This window comes from Dreissena polymorpha, chromosome 2 (genome assembly GCF_020536995.1).
Source record: "Dreissena polymorpha isolate Duluth1 chromosome 2, UMN_Dpol_1.0, whole genome shotgun sequence".
Classification (NCBI taxonomy): domain Eukaryota; kingdom Metazoa; phylum Mollusca; class Bivalvia; order Myida; family Dreissenidae; genus Dreissena; species Dreissena polymorpha.
In genome coordinates, this window is record NC_068356.1 from 38,809,692 (window position 1) to 38,826,411 (window position 16,720).

A 16,720-nucleotide genomic window follows, 5' to 3' on the forward strand; every position below is an offset into this window, starting at 1 on the left:
ATAGGCAAACAAAATTATACATTGAAGATGAATTTCATAACATGCAGCAAAGACAAATTAGCGCCGCGAGCCGATTGTGACGAATGTATTTCCTACATATTTTCCTACAATAACCGAAGCATTCGTCTTTTTAGTTAGTGTTCGTGTGTCGTATGAATAGATATCGTTGCAGGAATTTAAAATGGACCGTTAAACTAAATTTAGATTCACATCGTACATGCATGATTTACATGCTGGCGAATTCGACTGCACAGCCCTTTTTCGATTGCTAGTACACATCCCCATAGCACAGATGTATAAATTCTGCTTCAATGGCTTCTTGTCCTTATAGTGATATTGCGGAAGATTATCAGTGGGTTAATACGTCTCTGACCCATATTGAAACAATTATTGGTCTAATTTGGACGAGCATTTCACGAATCTATATATGGTTTTGTTATGTAGTAATTTCAGTTTCTCTTAACCTGTGTTTTACTTAAGTACCTCGGCATTACCATAGGCGAATGTAAAAAATATAAGGACTCCCTCTGTCATGACAACGTAGAATCATAAATCATCTGATAGAAACCATGTGCACTTGTAATTCATGGGAATAAAGGCATTTGTGTTATAATCACACTGAAGACTATGTTTAATTTCATTTCTCAATGCTGTTGTAATATATGATTTTAGTTTGATGTAGCCTTCATGTTATACCATTTTTACTTCCGGAACGCTTGCGAAAACGAAACTGCATTACAAAATCAACATTAAAATTTTAAAAACTAAGTAAGTATTTGTACTTGTGTGAGATTTACACTCACTTACAAAACAGTGCTTTCATTTATCAATTCTAGCTTTTGAATCTCCACTCAAATCACTATTTTTTAACTGAAGTTTTCAAGTTGTTCTTAAGTATGGAAGGCCGGAATTCCATACCTGTTGCATAAGCAATATGAGTGTGGGATGTTCGCTGTCTGTAGGAACATAGGCAATGAAATGTTTCGTCAGATAGTTCAGAAACACTGATGTATTGGAACATCCAGACTTCGACATCTCCCCTGCTGACCCTGGACATGCTCCATTCAAAAATTCATCATTCCAGCGTTGTCCTGGGAAGACATAATATGGTGGAACACTTTGACCAGCAGCATTACCAGCTGCTATGATGATTACTGTGGATGATCTTGCAGAGGTTATATTTTGTGGCACAGTGTCCTTTTTGCAGATGATTTTTGGTGGGGTGTGTTCACTGTTGACACCAGATTCATCAATATTGAATATCTTCTGAGGTTTATCTATTATTTTGTTCTCTGTTAGTACATTGAAAAGTTCATCATAGTATTTATTTATTGTTTCTCTTGATGTTTTCGCTCTTGAAAGATCCAGTTTTTGAGGTTTTGATGACTTCAGTTCCGGCCAGCGTTTGCAAAATCCATAAAACCAGTTGTCACTAAGGCATTTTTGGTCCGGCTTCATAGTCTTTCCCAAAGACTCAGCATAATCTCTCCCCATATATTGTACTGATTTCTTGGTGTACCAAAATCCAATTTCAGCCATATAGGTCACGTGGTCGTACAACTTCTTTTCTTCCTCTATTGTGAAAATGGTCTCGTGACCAACTTTTGCCTCAACATCAACGCGACCTTTAATTCTATCCCTAAGGGTTGTTTCTGGTACAGCGAACATCCTTGAGGCTCTGTACGCAGAAACACCACCCAAAGTGGCCTCAAACGCCCTCTGTAGATTTTCTCTGTCATACAAGAGACGCTGTTTTTTTGGTTGAGGTTCCTGAAAAAGAGAACAAAATTATAAGTTCAAATTCTCTTACATTGTCATGCAAGCAAAAATCAATTCTAAAATTTGCATTTGCAAATTATTGCTTAAATTTGCACATAATTTTAAAATATTTGACAACAATGCGCTTCCGTAGATTTTTTATTCAACAGCGGAAGTGACGTGCCTGTCAATCTTTACAGACGACCGCAAACTGTCAAAAGTATTTTTAAGAAAGTTAACACTTTTTAAGACAAAATCTGCAAGAAAATGATGAAATCATACCCCAGATACCCCACTATTATCCCCGGAAAAGAAACCTTCTCAACACCTTATTATTTGTTTACTCGAAGCGGACCGGTTTTATAATATCAAAGGCAATTACCGCTATCAGACGCTTTAACCGCAAAATAGACGGACAAATGATCTTCTGTGTTTTTAATTTTCGCGACTCGAGACGACTGACGCGTGACCGATCATTTCAGGTCAAACATGAATTTCGGAATTGAATGTAGTTGCCGTTGGCCGTAATGTACAGGTGGCCGTTATTTTCAAGTGTAATATAGAGTGTTTTTCGTCGGGGGGATTCCAGACTGACTGTTGTCTGCAGGCGACCGTTATTTTAAGGTGGCCCTTAGGTCAGTTTCGACTGTACTATTTAAATGCGGCTATATTGGCGGTCAACTTAAATTGCGCAAATTCTAAACAATGCTATTGGAGATAATGTTTGTGTTATAAAGTCAGTTTTCCAGCAAAATAAGAGAATATATTGCGATTCCAGTTGTATTTCAGTGTATAAACAAATTGTATACATTAGTTTTTACAATTCAGTTGATGCACAAAACTCACACTTACACTTAAAGGATATGCTTATATAATCTTGAATGTTGTACCTCGTATCATTTTGAAGTAATATGATTATTTGAACGAACCATTTTATCTCAAAGAGGATAGACGAACATTTAAGTGGCTTTAAAATGAAGTGTTGAAACTCTAGGACTTGGTCAAAAGCAATTGCATATTTTCTCGCTACTAAAGTTTACGCGTATGCATTTACAAATATTATTTTAAGTAACAGTTTCGTCTACTGTGCCCATTCAATTATAAACACTTGCAAACGTCGATATTTTTACACCGCCATAATGATGCATTATACAGTACTTAAATATATAAGAACCATAAACGTTTAATATTCGTTTTCAATATCACTATTGATTTAAGAACGAGTGATTTGTAATGTTATGATTTTCAAAATTATGCAAGTTTGTTTTTCTTTTTGTTTTTCAGGTTTTGTTAGATAAGGTCTAAAATGATCGACCCTGAAGGAACCAAAACAATTGAAGGAGGAGATGGTGGTGGAATTGAGCCCACAGCCAGTGAGGTTGCTCGTGATTTGCAGATAGTTGAAGAAAGCATAAAGGATGAGAAGATAAAAAAAGACTTACAAGACATAATTTCAAAAATATCTCGTGGATCAGTTCAGGAGAGAAGCCATCATATTTTGACTGAGAATTTAAAAAGTTTTGCTACTAACCTTGGATCAAGTGTGCACTTTTCGTTAGGTCAGACCAAGCAGATCATTAAAACTATTATTGTGCTGTGGAAAACGCCTTCTATAGCAAAACATGTGATGAAGGAGGTTTACAATGAGGATATTGGTGATGCAACAGACGTTCCCAATGATGTTAAAAACATGGATGAAAAGGCCATTGAGATTTATTCGAAAGCTCTTAAAGATGGGGTAGAGGAAATAAAGAATATTCGACTGATGGTTTTGGGCATGTTTGGTGTCGGAAAAACTTCTCTTGTTAACAATATGATTAAGGACTTTAGAGACAAAAACATAGTACCGCAAAGCACCGAAGGCATTGACTTGCACAGATGCCAGCTTATGGAAAATGGCGATTGGTGCTTAGATGACGAACATAAATTGACTAAATACCAATCTAGATTTAAAAAGGGATACAGTGAAATAACAATTCCGCCATTGTCAAATATGAGTGTTCGCGATGACTCTGATATAAAGCTTATGAAAGATAATCATGTTGCTAGCAACATTCCTGTAACTCAAAGTGATACACGATCATTGGAAACGATTGCGAAAAGTGTTAAAGAACACATTGAACAGGAAATTGTACGAACCGTATTACCAATTGTTGAGGTACAAACGATGAGACAACAAGACATAAAACAAGTTTCTTTAAAATCAAAGACAAATACAACTGTTTCTGTTTGGGATTTTGCAGGTCAAACACTCTACTATTCTACTCATCAGTTTTTCTTAAATAAAAGGTCTATATATTTAGTTTTGATGGATATGACAAAAGGTTTAGATGATCCTGTAAAGGAAGACGATGAGGCAAGTGGAATCTGGTGTGGTTTGATGAAGGATTGCAAATATTTAGAGGTCTTTAAATTTTGGCTTAATGCAATCCACATGTATAGCGGCCACCAGTCATCCACTGAAAAAATGAAGCCAAGCATAATTTTAGTTGGCACTCGCAAAGATGAAATGACGGGAAACAACGATGAAAAAGAAATGAAAAGTGATAAGTATTTTCAGGAGGCACTGCGGAGGGCTTTTGGTGAGGGTTCGCCAATATTACAGCATATTCATAAACGGAAATTCTTGGTGGATAATTTGTCTAAGGGAGATCCAGTTTTTAATCAGTTACGAACGGAGATTCTTGGCTTAGCTCAGAAGCAAGACTATTGGGGTGAAAAAAGTCCCCTTCGATGGATTCCATTAGAACAAAAATTGGATGCATTGAGAGATGAACGAAAACAGCTTCTGAAAATGGAAGACATAGAACAAGCAAATGAATCAAATGTACACCCACTGGCTGTGGATGAACTAAAATTGTTTTTGGAGATTCAGCACAAACATGGGAACATATTATATTTCAACACAGATACACTCAAAAATCTGATTGTTCTTGCTCCGCAGTGGATCATTCAAGCGTTCAAGCGCTTTATAACGCATATAATGCATACAAACCCATTGAATTTGGATGCATGGAATGATTATATGGATCTTGCTATTCTTAAACATGAGGTGTTCACTGAAATAATGGACAGCAGTGAAAAAACTATAAGTGACAACAGAGATGATGTAATTAAGTATATGGAACATCTTGATGTGATGGCAAAGCCACTGAAATTAGAGGAAGTCAAAGAAGCCGAATGTACGGCTGCCGATCACCAAACAGAAGAAGATAAAACGGAACCAGTTGTGCATGGACATACCAAATATCTTGACTTCCATATTGTTCCTTGTCGACTAAAGAAACCACCACCTCCCATATCCAAATTCACTTCACGCCCCGAACCCTTCAGAAACACACAAGTCTTATGCTTTGTTTTTTGTGAAAAATTTATGCCTCCGTCGTTCTTCCACAGACTTGTTGCTGTGTGTATTCGCACTTGGCCTATCAGCAAAGCGGAAAACAAAAACCAGTTATACAACGGGCTTGCTGTCTTTGTCCTTCGTCCCGCATACACTTTGACAATCTGGTACGAGGACCACATCATTTATGCAAGAATATCGTCTTGTTCAAAGAAACACGTTTCAGACATTGATGTTACATTATGTCAAGACGTTCGGCACACTCTTCGGATTAGTTTGCTTAACTTTATAGGCCAATCTGTAGAAAATCCTAGGACTGCTACAGCATTTGAGGAGTACATTCAATGTCCATCCATGCAAACGTTTTCACATAATAAAGGAATACTTCGAGTGAAAGAGTTCATGTATGAAAATGAGTTAAACTGCGAATCATGTGCTGAACTCCATACAGTGGAACGAGCAGAGGCTTTACAATATTGGTTCAAAAACGAATTAGAACAAGCAGACAAAAATGATGATGCTTTAAATAGACCAGCGCAAGACAGTGATCTATTGCACGTTGCTAAATCCGTTGGTGATGAATTCTGGATGCTGGGACGTGAACTTGGTTTTAATGATAAGCGAATGAACGAGTTATATGCTGAATGTGGACACGTTCAGTATAGATTCGTTAACAGGTATTTGTCAGAATGGAGGGAAAGCTATCGAGGACAAGCAACTGTACAACGGCTTAATAGAGCCATTAATGCTGCGCGATTGTCCTGCTCTAAGAAGACCAAAAAAACTGTCCTCTTTTGAGTATCTATAGCTTTGTTTACAATTCGGCGCATAACTTTTGCATTTTAAGTGTGTCGTATTATATATTGTAATAAATAGTGTGACAAATTGATATATTCTTTTGTTAAAGTTGTTAGAAGAAGAAAAAACATTTGTTTTTTTTGCGAATGCATTACACATTTCTTCCTGAACAATTACAATGACAATTAAATTGCGTGTATAAGTTTATTTCGCAAATCCATATTGTTTTTTAGCTCATCTATTTTTTGAAAAAAAAATGAGCTACATGTATTGTCATCACCTTGGCGTCATCGTCCGGTTAAGTTTTGTGTTTAGGTCCACTTTTCTCATAAAGTATCAAAGCTATTGCATTCAAACTTGGTACACTTACTTACTATCATGAGGGGACCGGGCAGGCAAAGTTAGATAACTCTGGCGTGCATTTTGACAGAATTATGTGCCCTTTTTATACTTAGAAAATTGAAAATTTGGTTGCGACACTTACTAACTATCATAAGGGGACTGTGCATGCAAACTTATGTAACTCTGACTGGCATTTTGACAGAATTATGGCCCCTTTATACCTTAAGTTTTGTGTTTTGGTTCATTTTACTCCTTAAGTATCATAGCTATTGCTTTCATACTTGGAACACTCGCAAACTATCATAAGAGGACTGTACAGGACAAGTTGCATAACTCTGGTTGTCATTTTGACGGAATTATGGCCCTTTTTTACTTAAATTTTGTGTTTACATCAACTTTACTTCTAAAATATCAAGGCTATTGCTTTCAAACTTCAAATACTTTTATACTATCATGAGGGTAGTGTACCTTGCAAGTTGAATTTTACCTTGACTTTTGAATGACCTCGACTCTCAAGGTCAAAATATTAAATTTTGCTAAAATTGCCATGATTTCGTTATTTATGATCAGATTTATTTGATACTTTGACAAAACAACTCTTACCTGACATACTACAATAGACTCCACCCAAACCATCCCCCATGCCCCCCAGAATCCCCCCTCCCCAAAAGTATTTTTTTATTTTTCATTTTTTTCTGAAAGATCATCTTATAAATGACCGCACCCTCACACTATACACCCCCCCAGACCCCCCCCCAAACAAAAATTTGAAACATGGTTAAAAAAAAATAAAAAAATTAACTTTTATTATTAGCTCATCTATTTTTTGAAAAAAAATTATGAGCTATTGTCATCACCTTGGCGTCGGCGTCCTGTTAAGTTTTGCGTTTAGGTCCACTTTTCTCAGAAAGTATCATTGCTATTGCATTCAAACTTGGTACACTTACTAACTATCATGATGGAACTGGGCAGGCAAAGTTAGATAACTCTGGCGTGCATTTTGACAGAATTATGTGCCCTTTTTATACTTAGAAAATTGAAAATTTTGGTTAAGTTTTGTGTTTAGGTCCATTTTATTCCTTAAGTATCAAAGCTATTGCTTTCATACTTGCAACACTTACTAACTATCATGAGGGGACGGGGCAGGTAAAGTTAGATAACTCTGGCGTGCATTTTAACAGAATTATGTGCCCTTTTTATACTTAGAAAATTGAAAATTTGGTTGAGTTTTGTGTTTAGGTCCACTTTATTCCTACAGTATCAAAGCTATTGCTTTCATACTTGCAACACTTATTAACTATCATAAAGGGACTGTGCAGGCAAAGTTATGTAACTCTGACTGGCATTTGGACGGAATTATGGGCCCTTTATACTTAGAAAATTGAAAATTTGGTTAAGTTTTGTGTTTTGGTCCCCTTTACCCCTAAAGTATCATAGATAGTGCTTTCATACTTGGAACACTCGCAAACTATCATGAGGGGACAGTTAAAGGACAAGTTGCATAACTCTGGTTGTCATTTTTACGGAATTATGGCCCTTTTTTGACTTAGTAACTTTGAATATATGGTTAAATTTTGTGTTTCAATCCACTTTACTTCTAAAGTATCAAGGCTATTGCTTTCAAACTTCAAATACTTTCATGCTATCATGAGGTTACTGTACCTGGCAAGTTGAATTTTACCTTGACCTTTGAATGACCTTTACTCTCAAGGTAAAATTATTAAATTTTGCTAAAATTGCCATAAATTCTTTATTTATGATTAGATTTGATTGATACTTTGACAAAACTACTCTTACCTGACATACCACAATAGACTCCACCTAAACCATCCCCCGTGCCTTCCCCCCCCCCCGAATAATCTTCCCCCCCTAATTTTTTTTAAGATCACCCAAGAATCCCCTCCCCCTCCCCCCCCCCCGAAATTATTTTTTCACATTTTTTTGGCATTTTTGGAAGATAATGTAATAAATGTCCACACCCCCACACTATACACCCCTCTTCACTCCACCTCTATCTCCTTTGTGATTTAAATTGAGAGTCCCTTCACCTTTAAAAAGAAAATAGATCAGCGGTCTTCACCCGCAAGGCGGTGCTCTTGTTTTATTTTTGAAACACCGTCCAACTATCCCACCCAAGAACCCCCCCCCCCCCAAAAAAAAAAAATATATTTTTTAGTATTTTTGTTTGCATTTGTATTTCTTATTTTTGGAAGAAAATGTAATTAATGACCACACCCCCACACTATACACCCCTCTCCACCCTACCCCTCCATCTTTTTTGATTGAAGTATTGAGAAAGGTCCCTTCACCTTTAAAAAGAAAAATAGATGAGCGGTCTGCACCTGCAAGTGGAGCTCTTGTTGAATAGTACATTTTATTGTTGAAATAAAAACAATATTAAAATACCAAAAACATAATTTTATATTCTTAGTGTAACATTATCATTTTCGCCAATCTGTTAACGTTTTGTTTCCTTTTGTGTCAAATTGCGGTTTATTGACTGTATGATTAATAATGGAAAAACTGCATGTTCATGATACGCATTGAAATCAAGTATGATTATTTTATGGTTTTTGTATTTGTAAATTTCATTTTGTGTAAATTGGTAATATGAATATTTGTCTAAAGATATCATTCACATATACTTGTATTTGTTATAAGCCTTTGGTTACGTTCACAAAAATAATCCTTTAGTACATTTATGTGAACTAGTCAACAAAGGGGTTTAACTAACTGTTGACGATTTTTAAATGTGCTTCACTCGAACTCGGAGGGAGTGTAAAAACTGTAGTTTTACACTATCTTTATGATACTGACGAAACATTTGCAAATATATCCAGCTCAATGAATTATATTTATAAACAACACCATTTTAGGAATGAATAGGGGAGTTGTGTGATGAGAAAATTGACAAGTACTGTTTTGAATTCATTCATACAACAAACATTTTCTGCTTGATGTTTACTTTTTCGAAAATATGCTCTTTTAATACTAATGTAACTACCCTATGTCCAATATTTTCAAAGTATTTCTTTTTACCTGATCCATATTCCAAGAACGTTTGTGATTATTTTTTAAACAACCATATAATGCAAAAATGGTATGCCCACAATGTATAGCTGGATGTCTTATACATATTCACTTGTAAATTAAGGACTTAATATTGATGGCACTTGGTCAAAATGCATATCTTAACAATATCAAGACCGACTTTGATTCTGGGTCTGTGCGCCCAAACCTAGGTCACTAGGTCAAATCTTATAAACAAAAATCTTATAAAAACCTCGCTATCTCTTGAGAGGCCACATTAATGACCCATTCTCTTTGAAACTTTGACAGAATGCATATATATTTATGTAAGAAAATCGCTCTTGTTATTCTATGTGCGACATTTATGACACATTTCTTGAGAAACTTGACCAGAATGTATACCTTGCAATCCATAAGCCGATTTTAAATCTCTGTTAAGTTTGTCTAAAATCTAGTTCAAGCCACACATTTGTTAAACCTTGTTACCTTTGTAGAAGCCACATTAAATATTCCAGATCTATGAAACGTTTTTAGAAGGTTTATTTTGTCAATTTTTAGTCGAGTTTGTATGGGTGTTATATGTCTAAATCTTAATGACCATATCTAATCTTAAAGACCCCACTCTAGAAGCAACATTTATTACTCAATGGTGATGAAACATCTTTTGTATTTTTCAATGTCAATCTTCATAATATGTGAGTCAAATTGAGTCAAAAGTTGAACTTATGTCAGTCCTTTATGGTCTGAATGCTCTTCTCTTTATCTTGTGTTCCGCGTAACTCAAACACTAGTACAGTTAGATCCTTAAAAAACAAACATACTTATACCAGCTTGAAAACTTGCGTATCTGCGAAGTTTTGTTTATTTTTCCCGACTTAAATAGTTTTTAGACAAAGGCAGATTGATAGGACATCGGTGTCTTACAGACAGATGTCTAGTTTATATGATGTGTGTAAAATGTTTGTTATTTACGCTCATACAATCCGGTTTATTTGGTTTGTTTAAAGTTTTAATATTTGTTCTGAGATAATCATGTATGTTCCTATACACACAATTGACTATACTATTGATTTATTGTTACCAATATTATAGTGAATATATAATGTGCATAACAGAAAAAAAAGAAAAAAAATATATATAAAAAAAGGAAATGTAAAAAATATCATTATTTTGATTCACCTTTAAGATACTGCTTGCTTATTTTTGTACATTGAAAAGTAAAGTATAACCCGTTTCGATAGTGTTGATCATAATGTATCATTTTTTTCTTATGTCATTTCACATCATACTTGTCCATTTTTGGCAGAGTAGAATATTGGGGGAACGAATCAGCTATGTTTTTCATAAGAACTTTATAAAACGCTATCTTTATCAAGCGGAGCGTTACGAGCGAAATTCGAATAAATGATTATTGGTTCCCAAGCTTGCACAAAATTTGTATATCTTACAGGAATATATGTATACAACAAACATACAAGTTGTTATGTGTATGTTTGAATTGTTAATAATGAAATTATATCTGCTTCAAAGGTGGTTTTTGTTAGAAATGTATATAATCTCATGATTTAAAAAATTATTTTACTCGTAACATTAATTAATGTAATTTGTCTCCGCAAATTAAGTTAAATAAGCGGATTAATAACTCACGCTGTCGGTGTGCTAGTAATCTTAATGGTTGTTTGTTTGCTTTTTTGTTTGTCGGTTGGTTTTGATAAAATGGCGTATGTTTGCGAACAACTTATTTCTCAAGCGATTCTCAAGTTCCTGAGTTATGTGGCCTTGAACGGTGCCATTGTCATGCATGAACTGGTTTAAGAGTATGTAGCGAACTTCTCCTGCATGTATTAAGCTATTGATCAATTTGAAATATTCCATCCCCATGAATTGTAGAGGTGCATTATTTCTTTGTTATGCCTAGTGATGTACACGTAAATGAGTAATATGTCATTGGTCTGTGAATCGAACATTTACATTTCTATAGGGATTGACTTTACACTTGAAATATTTTATCACCATAAGATGTTTCATTATGTATAATGTTTTATTATTATTATTATTTTTATGTCCCCCACTATAGTAGTGGGGGACATATTGTTTTTGCCCTGTCTGTTGGTCTGTCTGTTGGTCTGTCTGTTTGCGCCAACTTTAACATTTTGCAATAACTTTTGCTATATTGAAGATAGCAACTTCATATTTGGCATGCATGTGTATCTCATGAAGCTGCACATTTTGAGTGGTGAAAGGTCAAGGTCAAGGTCATCCTTCAAGGTCAGAGGTCAAATATATGTGGCCAAAATCGCTCATTTTATGAATACTTTTGCAATATTGAAGATAGCAACTTGATATTTGGCATGCATGTGTATCTCATGGAGCTGCACATTTTGAGTGGTGAAAGGTCAAGGTCAAGGTCATTCTTCAAGGTCAGAGGTTAATTATATGTGGCCAAAATCGCTCATTTTATAAATACTTTTGCAATATTGAAGATAGCAACTTGATATTTGGCATGCATGTGCCTCTCATGGAGCTGCACATTTTGAGTGGTGAAAGGTCAAGGTCAAGGTCATCCTTCAAGGTCAGAGGTCAAATATATGTGGCCAAAATCGCTTATTTTATTAATACTTTTGCAATATTGAAGATAGCAACTTGATATTTGGCATGCATGTGTATCTCATGGAGCTGCACATTTTGAGAGGTGAAAGGTCAAGGTCAAGGTCATCCTTCACAAGGTCAAGGTCATCCTACAATGTCAAACATCATATAGGGGGACATTGTGTTTCACAAACACATCTTGTTTAATTTCTGTATTTGTTCTTATTATATATTGTAAATTCTTACTCTTTATAACTTTTATAAACATAATAAATATCGAGATTGTTTGGCAACAATAATCAGTAGTACCAAATAGTAAATCAGTAATATTGCTGTATTATTACACATGCCAAATTTAAACATGTAAACGCGTTTCATTTTTATACGAATTTTCTTTTGTTTATCTTCAAATAATATTTCACTAAAGCAATACACTATTTTATGCTTATTATGCCCCCGTTCGAAGAAGAGGGGGTATATTGCTTTGCACATGTCGGTCGGTCCGTCCACCAGGTGGTTTCCGGATGATAACTCAAGAATGCTTAGGTCTAGGATCATGAAACTTCATAGGTACATTGATCATGACTCGCAGATGACCCCTACGGATTTTGAGGTCACTAGGTCAAAGGTCAAGGTCACTGTGACCCGAAAAAGTAAAATGGTTTCCGGATGATAATTCAAGAACGCTTATGCCTAGGATCATGAAACTTGATAGGTAGATTGATCATGACTCGCAGATGACCCCTATTGATTTTCAGGTCACTAGGTCAAAGGTCAAGGTCACGGTGACCCGAAATAGTAAAATGGTTTCCGGATGATAACTCAAGAACGCTTATGCCTAGGATTATGAAACTTGACAGGTCAATTGATCATGACTCGCAGATGACCCCTTTTGATTTTGAGGTCACTGGGTCAAAGGTCAAGGTCACGGTGACCCGAAATAGTAAAATGGTTTCCGGATGATAACTCAAGAACGCTTATGCCTAGGATCATGAAACTTGATAGGTAGATTGACCATGACTCGCAGATGGCCCCTAATGATTTTCAGGTCACTACGTCAAAGGTCAAGGTCACGGTGACCCGAAATAGTAAAATGGTTGCCGGATGATAACTCAAGAACGCTTATGCCTAGGATCATGAAACTTGAAAGGTAGATTGATCATGACTCGCAGATGACCCCTATTGATTTTCAGGTCACAAGGTCAAAGGTCAAGGTCACGGTGATCAGAAATAGTAAAATGGTTTCCGGATGATAACTCAAGAACTTCTATGCCTAGGCTCATGAAACTTGATAGGTAGTTTGATATTGACTGGCAGATGACCCGCATTTATTTTCAGGTCACTAGGTCAAAGGTCAAGGTCACGGTGACCCGAAATAGCAAAATGGTTTCTGGATGATAACTCAAGAATGCTTATGCCTAGGATCATGAAACTTGAAAGGTAGATTGATCATGACTTGCAGATGAGCCCTTTTGATTTTGAGGTCACTCGGTCAAAGGTCAAGGTCACGTCGACCTGAAATAGTAAAATGCTTTCCGGATAATAACTCAAGAACGCTTATGCCTAGGATCATAAAACTTGATAGGTTCATTGATCATGACTCGCAGATGACCCCTATCGATTTTTAGGTCACTAGGTCAAAGGTCAAGGTCACAGTGACCCGAAATAGTAAAATGGTTTCCCGATGATAACTCAAGAAAGCTTATGGCTAGGATCATGAAACTTCATAGGTACATTGATCATGACTCGCAGATGACCCCATATTGATTTTCGGGTCACTAGGTCAAAGGTCAAGGTCACAGTGACAAAAAACATATAAACAAAATGGCTGTCACTACAACTGAGAGCCCATATGGGGGGCATGCATGTTTTACAAACAGCCCTTGTTAGATTATTTTGTTTGATTTATTTTAGGTACAGTGTTTTCATGTTGTCATTTATGCAGCTGTGTAAACATATTTTAATACTTCTTGTATTTGTTTACAAGATGATAGTTATTGAAAAGTAGTGTGTTATGTTGTGTGAGGTGTGTGCTTTGTATAGACTTGTAAATAATTTACCTTTTTATGCCCCCTTCAAAGAAGAGGGGGTTTATTGTTTTGAACATGTCGGTCGGTCCGTCCACCAAATGGTTTCCAGATGATTACTCAAGGACGCTTAGACCTGGGATCAGGAAAGTTCATATGTACATTGATAATGACTTGCAGATGAACCCTATTGATTTTCAGATCACTATGTCAAAGTTCAGGGTCACAGTGACTCGAAATAGTAAAATAGTTTTCGGATGATAACTCAGGAACACTTAAGCCTCAGGAATGTTCATAGGCACATTGGTCATGACTGACAGATGACCCCTGTTGATTTTCAGATCACTAGGTCAAAGTTCAAGGTCACATTGACTCGAAGCAGTTAAATGGTTTCCGGATGATAACTCAAAAATGCTTAAGTCTGGGATCAGGAAAGTTCATAGGGACATTGGTCATGACCGGCAGATGACCCATATTGACTTTCATGTAACTAGGTCAAAGGTCAAGGTCACAGTGACTTGAAACAATGAAATGGTTTCCGGATGATTACTGACGAATGTTTAGGGTAAGGATCAGAAAAGTTCATGGGGATTTCGGTCATGACCGACAGATGACCTGTAATGATTTTCAGGACTCTAGGTCAAAGTTCAAGGTCATAGTGACCTGAAGCAGTAAAAGGGTTTCCGGATACTAACTCAAGAACGCTATGGCCTGGTTATATTCTAACTCTAACGTATTCACACAATGGCTGTCACTACAACTGACAGCCCATTTTGGGGGCATGCGTGTTTTACAAACAGCCCTTGTTGTTTCCTAGATTTAAGGATAAAAATTAGGCTTTTAAAAGCTCGCATAAATTCTACATAGATTCGCTCACTCAATTAAATGGTTATGGTTAGCTGTCAAAAGCATCTACATCTAATAGAGAACTATATTTAAAGAGCTCACTCAATTTTATGTGCAAGGTTTTTAGCTGTCCTATCTATAAAAAAATAGAGAACCATATTAAAAAGAAAACGTTCATAAACCGTATATTGCGTTGAAAATTAGATGTTTGAATCGATTTAGAACACTTTCGGTCCCGTAATTTGAGTTCTTGGCCTTAAACGAACACCAGACCCAGTTGTTTACATATGACATATACATCTCACACTTAACTGAGAATTAAGACCCTATGGTCCACGGATTTTCGGACACACTACGCCAGGCATGGACGGACGAAAAAGCTTCTTACTTGTCCATTTAAACCAATTTATGTACACAGTTGTACACGTGGATATATTTAAATTATGTTCTTTTAACGCTGGTAGTAAATATACAATTATATGTGTGACATATAAACTATTCGATGTAAATGTATTAAAGTAAACATACACTTTATTATGATCGTTTAATACGCCCGTTCAAAAAAGGGAGCCTATGATGGGAACACCTAAGATGGACGGGAAGATGTAGTGCATGAGTAAGATGTCCGCTCATTTACTCGAACATGTTAAGTAGGATCGTCATACAACCTGTTGAAAATGTCTATGCGCGTTATATCTTGGTCGATAAAAAGCCATATTACTGCAAGCGCGTTTGAATTATATTAGCATTTTCCCTCTCTTACTTAAACAGTATAAGATGGATCATAATGAAACTTGATAAAAAAAATGTATGTGTATAATATCTCGGACAGGTTCAATAACACACCGGATCTTCTTAAGCAATTCTAAATTATTTCCTCGAGTTATGAAACATGGCAGAATTAATCTCGCCCGCTAAGTAACTCAAATCATCTAGAAACTTAGTTATAATATTTGTGCCCATATCTCAGCTAAGTATGATAACGCTTTTGAATTATAGTATTAGAACTATGAACAATTGTTATGTTAACAATGTCCTCTCTTAAACTAAACGCTTTTGAATTAAATCAACATCAAACTTATCCACGATGTTTATGTACATATTTTGGCCATGGACAGTATCCAGCTTGATTGTCTTCAACACTTCTTCATCAGGTACATTATCAGAATTTCGCCAAATTAATGTTAATCGTTCCTTCTCAAACAGTTTAAATCAATAACTATCAAACTTTGTCACTGTAACCAAGATCTTAAAACAGGCGTATTGTTGTGACAAGTTGGCACTCTTGTCTGTACTTGAAGATTATATAAGTTAATATAAAATGCCGTTTAGCAACGAGCAACAGTTTTGCATCTAAGTAGTATACAGATATGTATTAGGAAATTATTATTGCATGCAATTTTACAGAAACACGTTTTCATTAAATATGTATTTCAACTGTATAACAAAAATCGATGGAATAGTGGTTGTTGACATCATGCTTATAATAATGCGTGATATTTACAATAAAACATTATCTATCATATATTCGTTGTTGTGTAACCCAGCCAGAAAAATCCCCGACCACCGTGGAGATCGAACCCGGGGCCTCCCGGTTCCAAATCGGGCAGACACTACCGCGTCGCTATAAAAGCTAGCTCATATAGCAAGGCAGTATAAGTTCTCCTTATACTGAACCCTACTACATACAATCCTCCAATTGTGAAATTCTTCCACGAATTTTCTTTTGCCATGACATCCGTAGGACGTCTGACACACATGGTGGTTTTTTACGTTGGGCGATGATGTAACCCAGCCAGAAAAATCCCCGACCATAGTGGGGATCGAACCCGGGACCTCCCGGTTCCAAATCAGTCAGACACTCTACCGCGTCGCTATAAAAGCTAGCTCATATAGCAAGGCAGCATAAGTTCTCCTAATACTGAACCCTACTACAGTTGTGTTATAGAAAGTTTACAAGGTGTCCGGTCATTAAAGTATTAATACC

General features: G+C 36.1%; 2 protein-coding genes across 3 annotated transcripts in view; both read left to right on the plus strand.

Moving 5' to 3' along the window:
- The window catches only part of LOC127866666 (uncharacterized), a 39,373-nt gene extending 23,117 nt beyond the window's left edge, over nucleotides 1-16,256 (plus strand). For both annotated transcript variants that reach the window (XM_052407393.1, XM_052407394.1), the window contains exon 2: nucleotides 3,043-16,256. In XM_052407393.1, the coding sequence (XP_052263353.1) occupies nucleotides 3,065-5,899 (2,835 nt within the window). In that variant the 5' untranslated portion in view covers nucleotides 3,043-3,064 and the 3' untranslated portion in view covers nucleotides 5,900-16,256. The remainder of the gene's footprint in view (nucleotides 1-3,042) is intronic.
- LOC127866672 (uncharacterized) overlaps nucleotides 471-16,720 on the plus strand; it is a 100,066-nt gene continuing 83,816 nt past the window's right edge. Inside the window, exon 1 of the mRNA XM_052407409.1 lies at nucleotides 471-768. The gene's annotated coding sequence lies outside the window, so the exon portion shown is untranslated. The remainder of the gene's footprint in view (nucleotides 769-16,720) is intronic.